At 39.0% G+C, this 16,593-nt stretch overlaps 1 protein-coding gene across 1 annotated transcript in view; it reads right to left on the reverse strand.

Annotated features, from left to right (window-relative positions):
* The window catches only part of TENT4B (terminal nucleotidyltransferase 4B), a 44,743-nt gene that overhangs the window by 15,112 nt on the left and 13,038 nt on the right, over positions 1-16,593 (reverse strand). Inside the window, exons 2-3 of the mRNA XM_054198672.1 lie at positions 7,275-7,398; positions 1,997-2,043 (exon numbers count right to left, since the gene is read on the reverse strand). Coding sequence (XP_054054647.1) covers positions 1,997-2,043; positions 7,275-7,398 — 171 coding nt within the window. The remainder of the gene's footprint in view (positions 1-1,996; positions 2,044-7,274; positions 7,399-16,593) is intronic.

A 16,593-nucleotide genomic window follows, 5' to 3' on the forward strand; every position in this document is an offset into this window, starting at 1 on the left:
GCTGACAGCCTAATTCAATGCCTAAACTCAAACGCAAGAGGGGACTGATGCCCAAGCTGAAGGCAGCTAAGGCCACTGTGAGATCCTGAGCTTTTTCCTCTTTGCTCGCCAGCTGCTTCTTTAATTTCCCCTGTTTAGTTGGGAACACAAAGGAGGGGGAAATATAACCCTAGAGTTATACTAGCCGGCCACTTCAGTCCTATGGAAAAACGCATTACAGAAAATACCAAAAAATTTAGAAATACTTTTTTACCCCTCACAGATTCTACAGATCTGCTGATTCACAATCAATCTTTAACCACTGTAACAATCTCATATAAACTACCTCCGTGTCAGATGAAGTATCTCTTGCCTACACACGGTGCCGGCACAGGCAAGTTGAGCTGTGCACCATTTAGCTGACAAGGACGGGCAGCACTCAGCCAGTTTCAGAAAACCATGTTCAAAACCTGCCTGGAGAGCAGGAGATGCTGCTGGACACTTCTCTTCTGAACTAAATTACTGTTAAACCCACTACTGATGCTGACAACAACGGGAGACATTTTTCTGAAGCACACCACGAGGGAAAAAGCAGCTCTGCTGTCACCTTGAGGATAGATTTTGGTTCCAAAATAACAGAGATCCAGCAGCTCAACAATCATGTGCCCAAACCTTCAATATCAGCTTAAGTAAAAGGATAGCAGGCAAACTCTAACACAGAGTAACAGAATTAAAAACACACTGTTTCTGAACCCCAGAACCTGAAATCTACATTAATTACATGGTTACCGACAGAGGGGGAAAAACTAGGGCAAAGGGAAGTTTTGAAAGAAGGCAACTGTGAATTCATTACCAACACACAAATTTTGAAAGTTTGGCAAGTACTGCCACAGGAAGATTTTTTTGTGGGTTTATGTACTGTGTTTAAAGTATCTGCATTTGTTCTCCTCCAAAAACTCAGCTGAAACAAATATAGAGGAAAGGCAGTATATGAAATCAAACAGACAGTAGCAAAGCCCTTTTGTTACATCAGTTTCAAAACAATCAAGCAAATCCAGCAAAGAACTATTGCTACCAGTCATGTGGAGCGCAATATCTCTTTTGTAAGCATCCAACCAAGTTTAATCAAGACTATTTAAAATCAATGAAAAAAAGGCCAAATGTGAAAAACGTGTATTTGTATGCCTTACTTCTGACTTTCCAAGCAGAAACTGAGCAATTCAGCTTTCCTGCAACTCCTTAGACTAAAGCAGGAACTACAGCATCTGTCAGACACTTTCTTTTTCAAAAAGAGATGAAACGATGACTTGGGTATCCACCACTTGCAGTCAGTACTAGATATTAATTCCTCGTGTTCCCAAAGTACAGAATTCAATTCAAGTGTTAACCTCAGACTTACGCTATTTACATCTGCTTATCCCCTGCAGCCATTTGAGTTGTTCATTCGATTTCTATTTAGTTGTCAAAAATACTTACAACTTCTACACAGAAGATACCAGTGTCACTGAGTAAGAACTTTTATGAAAACTAGTAATAAATTTGGAAAAGGTAGAGGTTGGCTATTGCACAGATTTCACAAAAGACAACTGAAAGAAAAAAACAATTCTGTATGTAATCTTTTCAGTGTTAACATTAGCAATAACAAGGTAACATTAAAAGGTTCAATTTAATTGTCTGTGGAGATAAAATTTAGCTTTTCCTTTAAGGCCAACCTCTTATTTTGCTTCAGTCATCTAATGAAGCCGAATCACAAAATAAGCCTTTTTTGACAACACGGTAATTCAGATCTTTTACCGATACATGTAAAATCTATATAGACACACGTATTATAGTTAATAGTCTTAATTACTACATTAATGTACAATTTGCAGAGTACCAATAGCTTAACATTTTCTTAATGTAACAAGTATACACACAAGTAACATAGATCTTGGGAGATCAGATAGATCACCACAGGGTACAGGTTCCACAGGCTATTTTTTCTCTTGTACAGAATTTACACTGAAAAATTACTAACCTTGTAGGTAAATATAAACCAGTTTTAAAACTTCCAAATATCTGCACCTGAAACACAAGAACAGGATATATGAAAACAAATTTTCAGGCTTCAGAAGACAAACAAGTTCTATTAAACTGCCTGTAAAGGCTGGGTATTGCTACCCTCCATTGGCAGATTTTGGTATTGCTAACGCAAGTACTCCTTTCTGTTAAAGCACTTACATCTCCAATGTAGAACAAACAGCTAATCTTCATTGTTATTACCCACAAAACATTAATAACTTTGACCTTTTTTTATTACAAAACCTTCTTTGTAATGTAAAAATTTTCACCATTACCAAAATCTGGCAAAACCCAGAAACCAAGATTTGAAAACACTGAAGAATGACACAACAGTAAAAAAACCCAGTGTCAGTTCAATTTATTTTTTGCTTTTTAATCTTAAAGTATACTCTTTAGTTTTTAAACACATTTTCTAAGCTTAAGTTTAAATATACGTCTGTTGCTTTGCATACTTAAAAAAAATAATTAAATCATGACGAATTTATTTTTCTGTATTAAAGAGCAAGTAGCACAACTCTGTTTATTTCAGATTAAACAACAAACACAAAAAGTTTCAGAAAGTTCCACGTCCCACAGATTTAGTTTATTGTGCTGGATTTTTACTGGCTCTGGAGGTTTAAATGATCATGTTTCCACAGTAAGCCGTCCGAAACCACATTCTCGTTAACTCAGCCAAGCCTTGCAGGGAGGTCGGACTCATGCGCTAAGTCTCAAAGGGGGACTGGTGAAACTTCAAAGTAAAAATATCTACACATTTGGACTAATTTTCCACCAGACAGTCTTCTGATGTGTTTTCTGGAGCCACCTTACAGACTTGGGCATTCTGCCTTAATGAGTCTCATGCACTAGCCTGACTGCCACCTATTTGTATGTCAAGTGACCCACTTTTTATGTTTTTGCCCTTCTGGATAAGAAAAATGGGAGAAGGAAAGAGATGACGTTTTGCAAGGAAGTGTCTTCATACTTTCATAGACTCAGCAGCAGTATGAATGCTTCCTCTTGATTATTTTACATCACTTCACTCTTCTTACCCTCGCACCCAACAAAAAGCACATGCTGGCAGTAAATTTAATGCTGAAAGTTCATAGCTTCTCACACTAGAGAAGACTGCCAGAGATGCCACCAAACGAGCATCAATATCGTATTTGATCTTGACAAAAGCATAAAAGCATCACAAAGCTAAGAATGTAATAATGGTGATTATTATTACTATTTTTAATCCAGGATAGTAATATAAGCATCCTCCATGAAACTGGGTTGAGTCAAACAAGGATTTATTTGGCCACCAAAAACACTCACACAATAAAACAACCACTAGTGGGTTTGCAAAAAAACTAAATGTGCTTTCACATTATGAAACAAAATAGTGTGTTCAGCTGAACAGCAAAGCAAGCCTTTATTGAATAAACAACCCTGAAAGTATTCATAAACTTACTGATACAAACTTATATGACCTTTACAGAAAGGAATGAGGCAACATCTGCTATTGTACAATAATTTGGAGTATGAGAAACATGGAATTATTATAAAAGAAACCCACACCCACACTTCAATCCCTCTCTCATCAAATCTGGAAAGATGGAAGTAGAAGAGTGGGGAAATCTGAACAGAAATTTTAAAAGACTTTGATTTATCGAATCAGAATTTAAACAGTTGAAGCTCTGTAGCCATGTACATATTTAAAGCATCCCAAATACAGGACACTATTATGACTTGAGAGACGTGAGCATTAGTTCTTGTGGTGTGCCAACTCTGACAATTATGTTTCGATTCTATGCGGACAGAGATAGGTATTTGCATTCGTAAGATAACTTAAGATTCACAGTACTTGTAATAAACTCCTACTCCTGCATGTTATTCATCCTACATTTCTGTGAACTTGTTCATATTAAATTCCGAAGTTCCTGAAGGAGCTTTAATGGTGATATGTGTCCAAGTACATCCTCACTACGCACAACAGAACGTGGGAACCCACAAAAGCTTGGCAAGTCCTTGCTACCAAAATCCCTCCGCCAAAATAAAACAATCTATCCACAGACAATTTGAATTTCCCTTCCTTCTACATCATTAAGTAGAATTTTCTGAAGTATGTCAAACTAAACAGGATTTATCTTTCTACTTCCATTCCCAACCATAGTATTTTCATAAGTGAATCGTGTGAAGCATGCAACATTGCTTCTTTTCAGATCTACCAGGCCACATAATACTCAGACATGAAGCTGAGGACATTACGACAAATGTATCCTAAATTCCACTGTGTGAGTACTTATTTATTCAATAGTTAAATTTTCATATTCAACTCGTCAAAAAACTTTGTCTTAAAATGCTTTCGTTTAATGTTTTGGGTTGTTCAGTTTCAGTGTAATTAAAGCCTTTCTTATGGTCAGAGCCCTGCTGATGCCAAGAACAGTTCTCACTTACTAGGAATGTTTCCTTCTAAGCACATTCCCTTGAGTAAGAGAGCAAATGACACAATTGCTAACTTCTATAAATAAAGTAACAGTTTAGGATACCTAGTTTTACCCCTCCCTCCATCTGCTTTTTCAGCATTTTCCAAAGTGCAACTAGGAAAAAAAAGAAAAAAAAGTATGTGCACAGCCACATTCCACACACTTTCTATATATTTACATTCAGGAAGCCTGATTTTCCTTTTCTTGGTATCTGATTTTTATAGAGCTTGTTTTACCTACATGTTTAGTGAAAACTACAAACTAAATGTGTATGTTCAGCTTACAAGTTTATTTTAGCTGGATTCGCTGCATCTATGGCTCAAAATGAACAGCTTAAACATTAACTTATCACTTTACACCACAGCTACAGCTGAGGACATTGGACCAGATAACACTCCACCTTCTCAGAGCACGTACTCAAAACTTAAATCTTACAAGTAGCTAAACCAACACAGATTTCCAGAAGGTTAGTGATTAACTCAAATGACTGAAAAATTCCAACAGAAGACTGTCAAAGTTGAACACAGTTGAGTTCAGCAGTTCAGTTCCCAAGCAGATCTGTAAAGTAAGTACCAGAAAAATAACATTACAGTAATTTCCAAGTTATAACCTCGCATACTGCTGTCACTCTTCAGTTCCCTTCTAGCCTCCAGAAAATGGAAGGGCGTACAAGAGGAGAATTCTTCCTCGACGTAACAGCAGCAGACAAAATGCAGAGTTAGGCTTTGAAGAGCAGTTACCAACTTGAGAAGGAGGAACTGGCTTGTTCTTGCTGTCTCACATTTTCAAGAACAGTGAAGACAGCCAGCCACAGCAGTTTTAACTGGCACTAACAGAAAAGTGAATTTCAGTTTTCAACTGCATGGTGTGTGCTTCTGCTCAGTCCCATTACAGCCACACTCAGGGGTCAGCTGTCACTGTGTGGCAGGGCTTGCCATTTGCTTCCCCTTCCTAAACAGGTTATGGCTCCAAAAACCAGTTTCAGTAGCTTAAAGACTATTTTCCTCAAGGCCTCAAAATCATATATGTGTGTGTGTATAAATATATATATATTAAAAAATTATTTTAATATATATGCATGCACATAAGTATATATGAGGATGTATATAAATATATATATAAATTATTTTTAATATAAAAGACCTAGCTTTTACAGATCAAGTCTAGAGTATCTCCGGAAGCACTAAGTCCCTGTGCCACATTCCAAGTGTTAGCGGTAGCACAGAAAGATCCCCTGGCAACAAATCCATCCACCCCAGTACACTAGTTAAGTCTGCAGCACACAAACTTGTCTAGGAAATAGCATCATCTTCTCTAGGCTGAAGCAATCAGTTATTCAGGTGAAATTCCCTACTACAGGACTTTGGCAGGGTGTATGATAGTAAGCACCGCTTCATACCCGCACTGCTTCCTGCACTATTGCCTGGCAGCCCGCTGCTCCTGCTCTTGATGAGAGCCTACAGCAGCGTTTCACTGCTATGCAACACCTGTGAGACGCTGAGGTCTCTCACAGTTCCCTTGGAAAGGTTATTGGTTTTGCTCAAAGAGAAAATTACCAGAGGTGTGTGGCACTGACTACCAACTCACCGTAACTGTGCCAAGGTGGCTGTCACCGAGTGGAGCGTGCTACTTCCATATTATACCTCAATAATACATTGTCCATAACAACGTGAACCACCTTGAAAATGTGAGTGTATTTTACGTACAAACCCACACACCACATACATATAGCTTATACAGAATTCATGTTCTGTCATATTCTACCAGTTTCTAAAAACACATTCCAAAAAATAGGTTAAGAAAATCTGAAACGAACAGTGGGTTTAAGTCACTCACGTCAAAACACTACTTTTACCCTGGCAGGATCAAAGAGCATTCCTTATATGAAAGATTCTGCTGTTTGAATTAGGTTTGCTATTCTGGCTAACAAGTCCTTATTCTCAGCTACTGTTACCTACAGATAGATGACTACAACTACAAATCTGCATTCTGGAAATGAACACCGTGTTAGTAGAGGGATACAATTAAACTAGATTCAATTACACTAAAAATCCAACTGTGTCCCCATAAAACCATCCTGAGTTGTAAAAGCAACTTCTCTGGCTTCTCTTTAATCCAACCCTTACTTAAAAAAAACATAGCTCTGCATAGGAACTCTTGTTTCTACTGAATGAAGTATGAGCAAAAACCCATCGTCAGTGGAAAGAGGCATTGCAGACTTTAAACTCAATACACAGATCTACAGACTTGTTTGCTCCTGTACCAAAAACTGGTTCCTTTGAATTTGTAAGATAAGTCAATTTAGTTTAACTGCACATTAAAAATAGCATGGTCTATGTAACGTGGCATTGCTGGCATTCCACCTTAATAGACTTATTCAAGAACGCAGGTCTTTGGACTAGAAGCCCTGCTACAGACTTTTTCAGTGAAGCTATGAGTTTCAGAAGATTTTTTTTAAAACACAATACTTTACAAGCATGCACGCGTGCCTGATATGTTCCCATTAGTCTCAGTAAACAGATATTAATGAGACTAAATGTTGCCACACCTTATGCCCTTCCTTTGACTACAGTAGGTCTAACTTGTCTTTGTTCCTATTTGTGATGGAAATGTTGACATGTATTATTCTAGAAATAAAGATCATCTCTCATTTGACCAGAAATCCTTTTGGGTTTTTTAAATAAGAAAAAATAAAGAGTATTTTCATTATTCAATACTTCACAAAGTAAAGAGGCACAAAAGGTTGCTTTTTTATATTAACAAATAGAACAGCGTCTTACTCACATCTGCATTAGGCCAGAGCTCTTTTATAACATTTTCTATCCTGTTCACCACTTCCATCCGCATTCTCTCTTCTTCAGGTCTGGGAGACATATACTTATAGAAGTCAATGATTTCTTCATGAAGACTAAGAAAGAAAGAAAAAAAAAAAAAAGAACAAGAAGTCAGGAAAAAACCCACTGGAGAATGAAACAGCAAGTACTCTAATCAAACACGGTTTTTAAGCTCCTAGTTACCTATTTAGTTAAGGGGCAGTTTAAGAGTAGCATGCAATTAAAAAAAAAATCAGATTCACAACACTGATTAACGTTTGCTTTCATGTTAGTTTCTTACGCCATAGGTCAATATTGCACTGCATTTGCTACTAGCATGGAAGCAAATCTAAATCCAAGCGCCTTCAATTCACATTGAAAGTCACACTCTGTATTTTAATGCCAGTATAAACCATAAATGTCTCAGCCTTCAACTACGAACGCAGCTGTAAGCTCCCACTACACACTTCCCAAACATTTCAACAGGAGGTTTTCAACCAGCGCTTCCAAGGCAGCCCCTTGGCAGCGGCTGGGAGCTTCAGGCGTCAGCCTGTACTCAGTACCAAGCTTTTGAAAGAGCTGGTAGTAATTGTGCCAGTACGAGAGCTAGAAAAACCGCTTCTTTTACTGCTTAGAGAAGACACTAAACTAAATATGCACTCCCTCCCCATAACAAGAAAATAAGTAGCACACGCGCAGCAGCAGCAGCGGCTCAGAAGAGTAACTGATTGACAGACAGTTAACCCATATATTTGACAGTTTACCATATTACATGTGCTGCTCACAGTCAGTAAGCTATGTTTAGATTGCCTATGATTAGAGCTGAAATAAAAATGTCTTCATACAGTGCCACAAATTTCTATGCTGCTGTAATATCATAAACACATCATCATCGTCTTGACTAACAACGCATTTAAAAAAACCAGACACAGCCCTTTAACTCCAGCAAAATTCAGATGAACTCTGGCACAGAGCAGCTAAATTAATTTCATTTGTTTCCTGCAATGACCATTACAGTAATAGCTAGTTATTTTTAAAAAATGTATTGTTTCTAGTTACCAAGTGCAACGGTATCTCTCCTTAAAGCTCCGAGGGACCATCAGAAGAGGACAATTTATTAAGAGCAAGCCCTCTGATGAGACGGGGAATCTAATACTTCCCCACTGCACACACACTTAAATAAATCAAATGTTAATAATTGGAGGTTGTATACACGTGTCCACAAAACAGTTTAAAATATCTGAAAGATATATTTAACAGAGTCAGGATAGGGATAGAACTCAAACCGTCTGCATTATGTTCTTCAAGACTGCACCGTTATGAACAACACAAACTTCTCTCTCTCAGAGACAGAGGAATAAAATATTTACATTACTTTTCACCCCCGCACAGTTAGGGGAATAGTCAAAAAAGCCCAGCAACTTGTGGTGGCCATCACCACAGGCTCTCTATAGCCAACACAAAGAGAAACACACTCCTCTGACGGAGTTCCTCCAAAGGGAAATCCAGACAGATACCCGATTTAGCTGTTCTAAATCAACCTTTGGAGAAGCTTCTCCTCCTTTGACACCTACAGAAGGAGCCTTACAAATGCTTAAACTAAAACCTAAAATAACACAGTCCTCCCCAAAACATCTCCTGCAAAAATGCAAGGTGCCATCTCCCTCCTCTCTCTCCCCCTTACTGCCACACTCACACCAAGCCCTTTTCACACGCATCATCTCGGGTACCACAAGGATGTTCTGAACAAAGCAGCTGCAATATTCATACTGATAAATGCTGTTTTCAGCGCGTATTTTGACATTGCTAGGAAATTTCTTACTGCCTCCTACAGCTGCTTTCTTGCTTTTCCTTGGAAGTTTACAAGCTGGGGTTAACGTGCAGATTCCAAACCACCACTGCCATGCCTTACATGGGCACTGACTCCTCCGCCATCTCCTGTTCTTCTATTCTTTGCTGCTGTTCAAGGTGTTGGCACTTAAACCTTCTTACAGCTATCCTCCCATTGCAAGAACTGAATTCAGATCTCCCACTGCAAGAACTGGACAAGTTGAGCACTCCAACAACGAAGTTCTCCGTCCCCACCACCAATCACACATACTGAATTGCTAATTTAGCCTCCACGTGCTTGACCATTAAGGCAGCATCCAAAAACAGGAGCAACAAGTAAGCAAAACCCTGATAATCAAACTCTAGTTATTTTTCAACCGTCATTTGGTGAACCAGCTTACAGGAAGACCTGGGAATCAGCCCAAGGCTTCCTACCACATCTGGAAAACTCTTCACTTTCTTTGCAGGCTACATTGCGGGGAATTGACCAAGCAACAGCCCTCTTTCTGCCTCCGCTCCTCCGGACCAGCCGGAACAGACCTGTTACATCCACAAGGCACAAGATCTGCCCCAGGGCAATGTTTTAGTAACGTAAGATCGAGAGCACACGTGCACTGCGCGCCATGAGGAGTGGCACCACATTGTCTGAGGGCACTTAATGGCACAAGATGTGCTGGGATAATACAGAGGGACTATCCCGGGGGAGAAATTCATGTATGGCACAGCACAAATCCATACTGCCTGTCATTAGTGGGTCCAGCTGCTCCTGGGCTTCCGCTTTATGGGAGTTAATTGTTCCCCTGCCCCATAAGGGAACTTAGAAAGAACAAGGCAATCAGAAATGAGGTCCCCAAAGTGCGCAAAGGGCCAAGCTACACAGATAGGGCAGTTCTCAGGGCACTTCTCTTTATTAACTCTACTAACTCCACTAACACTCCTAATCGAGATAATTATATCAATTGGTGCATTCTTCAGAAGCACATAAAGTAATGATGTGTTGTCAGAACCAGGTGTATTTCTTTTTCTAAACATAAATAACATATGTCTGCATCTCTTTAAATGGGATCTGTCTTATTCCTAGGTAGTCATATAAAGCTCTGCGGCAAAACAGAAAATTAAGTAACATGCAAACACACACAAACTTGTATTACACACACAGTGAATGTTACTAAATAATGCAGAAAAAACAAAATCTGAACTTTTTCAGTAATAGAATGCTTGAAGACTGATAGAGAAAAGTCCCCACCAGCACACCAGTTGGAAATACTACAGAGATATCTGCGTTCCATCTGCTCCAGCACTCTGTGCTGCCAGGACCGCCTGGGCTGCACAGCCCCAGCATGCAGAAGGCAGGCAGAAGCTGTAAAGGCTCAGGACTACACCTGGAACCATATTTCCCTGCCCAAGAATGGCCACTGCCAAGAAATAAGAGAATGATTAATTAAAGGCAAGACAAACAGAAGTAGCCACATGCAGATTTCAGAGCAGTACAACATGACTTAGAGGCGTGACTCCAATTAATGTGGAGTTAACTCAAGCTGTATTGAAAATTAAAATTCAAGGTTATTCACTGTCTTAATCAACATCTATTATAGTCGCTGTTTTTCAAAACAATTTGTTTGGATTAATGGAATCTGTTTAACAAGAGCCTCTAGTGGAATTTTGTATCTTTAGCCGAAATGAAGATCAAAGAGACCAAGAAGTTATTTTTGGCATCATAACAGTATTTTATTATTTAATGCCATTACATTCATTAGTTATTTTAGATAAAAGTCCTTAAAAGGAAACTTGTTTTTAGAAGGAAATTACACTGTAATAAACCTGATTTCACCACAGAGAAATTATTTAATTTGGCTTTATAGTCATACTGAAGTATATCAACACCCGAGACCCACTTAGGATGCATGGATAGAGTTCTCTGCAACGCCTAAGAGCATTGGTTTACTGTATTTATTACAGCAAATAGCAGTAAATGAGTGGGTCTTTGTCCTATACTTCAGGAAATCTTAACATGCGGGGAAAAGAAAAATAAAATAGTCTCTTACACTTTCTCTGAGTATGTTTTATAACAAAGTGTGAGCTGCATCACACCCTGTTTTCATGCCCAGTAAGCTGATTCCATCAGAATTTCACAGACTGAACAGAGTTACAGAGAAGAGAAGCCACTAAATGTATTGGATTGTCAAGTCTGTTATGTTTACCCAACAGGGATAGTGATGCATCAGTAAAAGATAAATTATGGCTGCAGAAGTTGTAATCACAAGAAGGACTTCCCGCCGTACCATCACTGAATAGCACCACGAGAAAGACAAGTCTGCTAGACTCAAGCAGTTTAGGTGAAAAGCTGCAGCTTTGTTGCAGATGCAAGCACTATGGAACACAGCGCATTACATTTTTTTTGTAGTTTGATCACACCTTGCTTTATTTCATAGCACAACTTAGAGCTCTAAGTGTGCAACTCAGGGTTCTCAAAATAGCTTACTTATATCCAAGATGTTGTTATTCTGGAGTATGAATCTTACCGCACCTCTGACAATCAATTAAAAAATAATCATGTACAAGTAAAATGTTGTTTGTGTTTTACACGCACGGCACGCAGGCAGATAGAGGGACAAGCACCTACACTTCACTATGCCCTTCAGCTACCTGAGACACCAACCAGCACAACTTGCTATCGCTCTACATCCAGAACTGGAACCGAGAGTGATACTGGGAGGCACGTCGCCTTATGAAACGTTAAGTGGAGGTACTATAGGTTTCACTTTGCACTAGGACCCCGATATAGACTAAATGACCAGCCCCCTGTGCCCACAGAGCTCAATGGCTTGGGGGAAGCTGACCCAACACCACCAGTTCCCAGCCCCACCAGCAGCTGCCCTGACCAGGACCATGCCCTGGAGCTTCCCTGCCTGCCCCGGGCAGCCAGATAGATACAGGTAATTCTGAACGGGTTTCCTTACCCACAGGAAAGCACTTAAGCATTGCCTTTGCATGCCAACATGCAGTATTATGCTAACCAGAGTGTTAAGTTTTAATTGAAAAATTTTCTGCTTTTGTCATTCTGGAATTGTGTTATACTTCCACTCTCCTCTGGCTCTTCTTCACTCTTCATTTCACAGGAGAAATTATGCAGGCATGCATGTTCTAATTTCTCTCATCAGGGTGTTACCCATAGCTTCTGCTCCAACTCTTAAAAACGACCGAGTTAAAAATTCTGCTCATCCATCCCAAAGAGTTTCCTCTGCCTTGGGCATATATATTCTGTTGCATAGAAAATGACATTTGCAACGTCACTGAAGATAATTTAAAACAATGTATAATAACCATATGCAAAAAAAATAAAATAGTGTTCACGCACTACAATATAACCTTTGGCAGGATTTTCTGAAGGAAGCTTTGTTTTCAGAATGATGAATATCTAAATTATTTAGCACCTCCGCAGACAGTGAGCAGAAGTAAGCAATGAACACACAGATGACTTTTGCCTTCCCAGACTCTATGCTTTAAGATGAACCCCTTCTGATTTAAGAGTTTATTGATTTTATACTCACACTTGGATAGGATATTTGGAATGTACCCCTGTAGCACCAAATAAGCCTTTTGTATCTGAATTTTCTTTGGATGAATAATTCCTATAGGACAGTGTTGTCGCCCCTACCATTTTATGTCTCCTCTGGAGAAAAAAAAAAAAAAAAAAAAGAAAAAAAATCAAAGGCAACAAGGAGAAATATTGTAGAATCTCAGGTTTATAACCGTCTTTGGTGTCTTTGGGGAAGAATGCGAAGGAGGAACAGGAGGTATTTTAGCTTCTTGCAAGCATCAATACTTAAAAGAGTCCTAACTGCATCCATCCCTCCACTCCCAAGAGGAAAGCTAGCATTGCACAGGAGGAGAGAGAATAAGTTCTGTTTGAAGCTTCCCAAAGTGTTTAACTAAGAAAAAGACTGTACTGGGTTTGCAACTGTAAAAAAAAGAAAAACAAACAACAACAAAAAAAAACAAATTATGGCAGGAAATTCTTATCCTTTGTAAGTTTCATGAACTGAACAAAGCTTTTCCCTCTCCTGTGTGCGACCTACTTGGTCCTGAAGTGGTTTTGAACAAAACTGTAACTAAGATAAAGGGAAGACACAGAGCGCTCCAAACCTCCCTCTCCCCCTCACTGTTTTATTTATTTTTATTTTAATATTTATTTTAAAAGCAACCTTGACGCTCCACAAGATGGGGAATGCAGCAGCTTCCCAAAATAACTTTCACTTTTAACATTTTCTTCCACGAGCTTAATAAAATAATTTCTAGATTACTATTACCATCTACATGTGTTGAATAACAAAAGCAGGAACAGCAGACACTGCGAAGATTACGAATTATTTTCCCACCTACAAACTCAGGCAAAACCAAACATTAGAGTAGTGAAGAGAACTGTAAACATGAAGCATCTGCTGAGGTCCTCCCTCTCCCTACCACCTGGCTCTCTGTAGCATACAAATTCTTTTAATATTTGCTAGGTTTCAAGCTACTGAAAAACCACCTAACTGCACCTGCAGGCGATTTATAGGCAGTTAAGTTTTGTGGTGACTGATACATCAGACTTCATAAGAAACTAAAATTGTGCATAATAAAGAAAACAATTTTCAAAAGCCTCAGAGACTCTGACCATCACTTTTTATACGCTTAGTTACTGAACCGTATCAATATATTATAGGTCATGTATGAACCATATTTTGAGCCACATATGCACTACGGGAGCTTTAAAATGAAACTTCTCAGAAGATGTTCGTATTAGTAACCTGACAAAAGCAGGGAAGCTTAAGGAGCTGGGTTTTTGATCACACACGTTTTTCCTTCAGTTCAGTTCAGACATACAGCTTCACAGACCATCTCTTCACAGTTTACCTAAAAACTGGCTTGCAGAAAAAACAGGTAGTCCGCTGCCATATGATTACTAAACAACATTAAAAATCAAGATATCTACTGTATAAACAGGTTCCTAAGATGCAAATGGAGAATTTCACTTAGCAGAGAGCCAGGCAAATAACATTTATTTCTGCTCCCTTCTGTTATAGCTCAGGCATTTTTTATCAGTCCCCGGCTTCTCAGCGACAAGGTCTGTCGTAACAGGATTACATAAACCCCCCAGATCCATCTATGGCAAAGTTAGCCACGTTAAATCCCACCACCAACTTCTAAGAGCCCCAGGAGAACCTCTCGTCGCTTCCACCATGATGGCAAGGGGCAAGAAGAAGCCAGTGGAAGAAACACCTTCAAGCAGTGTTAGCTACATCCAGAAGACCACCTGTGGCAACCAAGCAGTATTTGAGTAACTTTCAGTATTTGCCCAAGAACAGCTTGACGTTTCCAACTAGCATTTGTTGTCTGCCAATTAGTTCACAGATTGCCTTTTAGGACTGAGGGAGGGCAAAATTTTCACAAATAGGCAAGTGATTCAGGAACCCAGATCCTGCTTTCAGGACTAATGTCTTTCAGGATTAATCACTCTGATACTGAGTTTGAAAACACATTTCTGAATGGAGTTAGTTTGTTCACTTCAACAATTTATGGTGGACTGATCATGCACATTTCTTCAAATGCTGTAGAGTAAAAAAAGATGCCACTAAATTTACATTACAAGACCTATGATTTCTATCCTGTGCAAATATTTGAAAGCATACTGCATAGTCCCCTCTTTCTTCCTGCCAATCAACACCCATCCCCCCCAAATCCCTCAAATTAATGTAGGGGGTTTTATTTTATGTTCTGGATTTAACATTAACTTACAGGTTTAACTGCATCATAAAAGGCACTTAAATAGCCCTGCCTTATGGAAACGGCCGAAGTGTAGCGGAGACGTATCAGAACACAGAAGAAAGAAGCAATGCGGGCATTTCTTTTCAATTATTTACACTGTTATCCCCACCTTGTCAGTTTTTTTATTTATTTTATAGGCCCTTTGTTTCAATCAGGATGAATGCTATCTTCTTTAAACTCATTCAAGTTATTTCTACTTAAAACAGTCAAGCACATTCTTTAGTCAAGAAGTAAGAGAGTCCTTTTCCTACCAAGGTAGAGGCCAGCATTTTTTGTCTGTTTATAAATTGCAACGTGTGCTTTGTCTTCTTATAATACATTCAGATGTACTAGAATTTTTTGTACAAAAATTTGTCTTTTAAGAGGAAAAAAAGTCCTACTGAACCATAGTTATAAATCAGATGCTTGAATTAGTCCTACCAATAAGCAGTCTGAAGTGTAACTCTGCAACTGACCCACCAGCTTTTAAACCCACGCATACTCGGTCCCGCTCCCTATTTTTACAGCATTCCCAGCAAAACCATCAAATTACAACTGGAAAGACCATTTTGAGAAGCACCCTTACTTCCAATTGTTGGTGTTTTGTTTTTTTTTTAATCATACTGTACATTAAAAGAATCTAGCTGAATCACTACTTGTGTGGGAATAACCTTCTATTTCTTCCCTGGAAAGTATCTACATATCATCCCTCCTCATCTCTGTAGGCAAGTGCTGTGAGAGTCTGCTGCTTCTCTTCTCCCAGGCAATAGGTTGCCAAAGCCAGGCATGTGTTTTGCTAACAGACGAGTGGGGGGAAAAAAAAAAATAATTAAGAGAAACCGCTCCCTCAACTGAGCTGAAAGAAAAAGTGCTAACAAAAGAACACGAGGAAGCAGGAGAGAAAGGTTTTGTGCAGGAAAAACAAAGTGGGAAGAGCAGAGATGGGAAATAGCTGGTTTATTTCATAATGACAAAAAGGCTTCAACTCTGGTAATATCTAATTACCTTGAAACACACCAGTAATTCCAACATCTCCTATAAAATACTACCACCAGGTTTTCCTTTAGCTCGCTTGTAGAAAAGTGTTAGTCTCTTGGAACAGTTACATACGCAGAGCAGCTATGCAGTTTGCAACCTCATAATTTAAAATACAGATATATATTTTTAAGCGCCTTTAAGTTTAAAGCGCAACTGTTAGCATGCACTTCATACATTCTGTAATTACAACTTGGGTTAAGTTTCCAAGCAGATAAAACCAGAGAGGAGTTAAAGGTACCTATTTCCTGTAGTGGGGGATTAGTAATTTCTCAGCCTGACAATTCCCTTTGCTTAAAAAGCTCTCAACTCAACTTTTTTTAAACAGGAGCTTAACAAGAAGTAAAAGTAACTATCAGTAGCAGTTCAATTTATATTAGCTGAACTTTCCCAATAACACTGGTGCATCTGGGTTTGTCTTAGGATTGTAACGAAAGCTACAGACAGCAAATCCCTGCAATGCTTGCGAGGAGGTCTGACCGCTTCTGCACCAGCACAACAGGTGGGAGAAGGAGTTAAAAAAAAGGAAAAAAAGTTTATTAGATCAGTTTTGCAAATATCACCAGTGGTGTTACTATCAAAGCAGAACAGAGTGATACAGCAGGTCAGCTAATACGCCTTTCTGTTCGTCTTCATAA

The sequence above is a fragment of the Rissa tridactyla genome, chromosome 4 (assembly GCF_028500815.1).
Source record: "Rissa tridactyla isolate bRisTri1 chromosome 4, bRisTri1.patW.cur.20221130, whole genome shotgun sequence".
Taxonomy (NCBI): domain Eukaryota; kingdom Metazoa; phylum Chordata; class Aves; order Charadriiformes; family Laridae; genus Rissa; species Rissa tridactyla.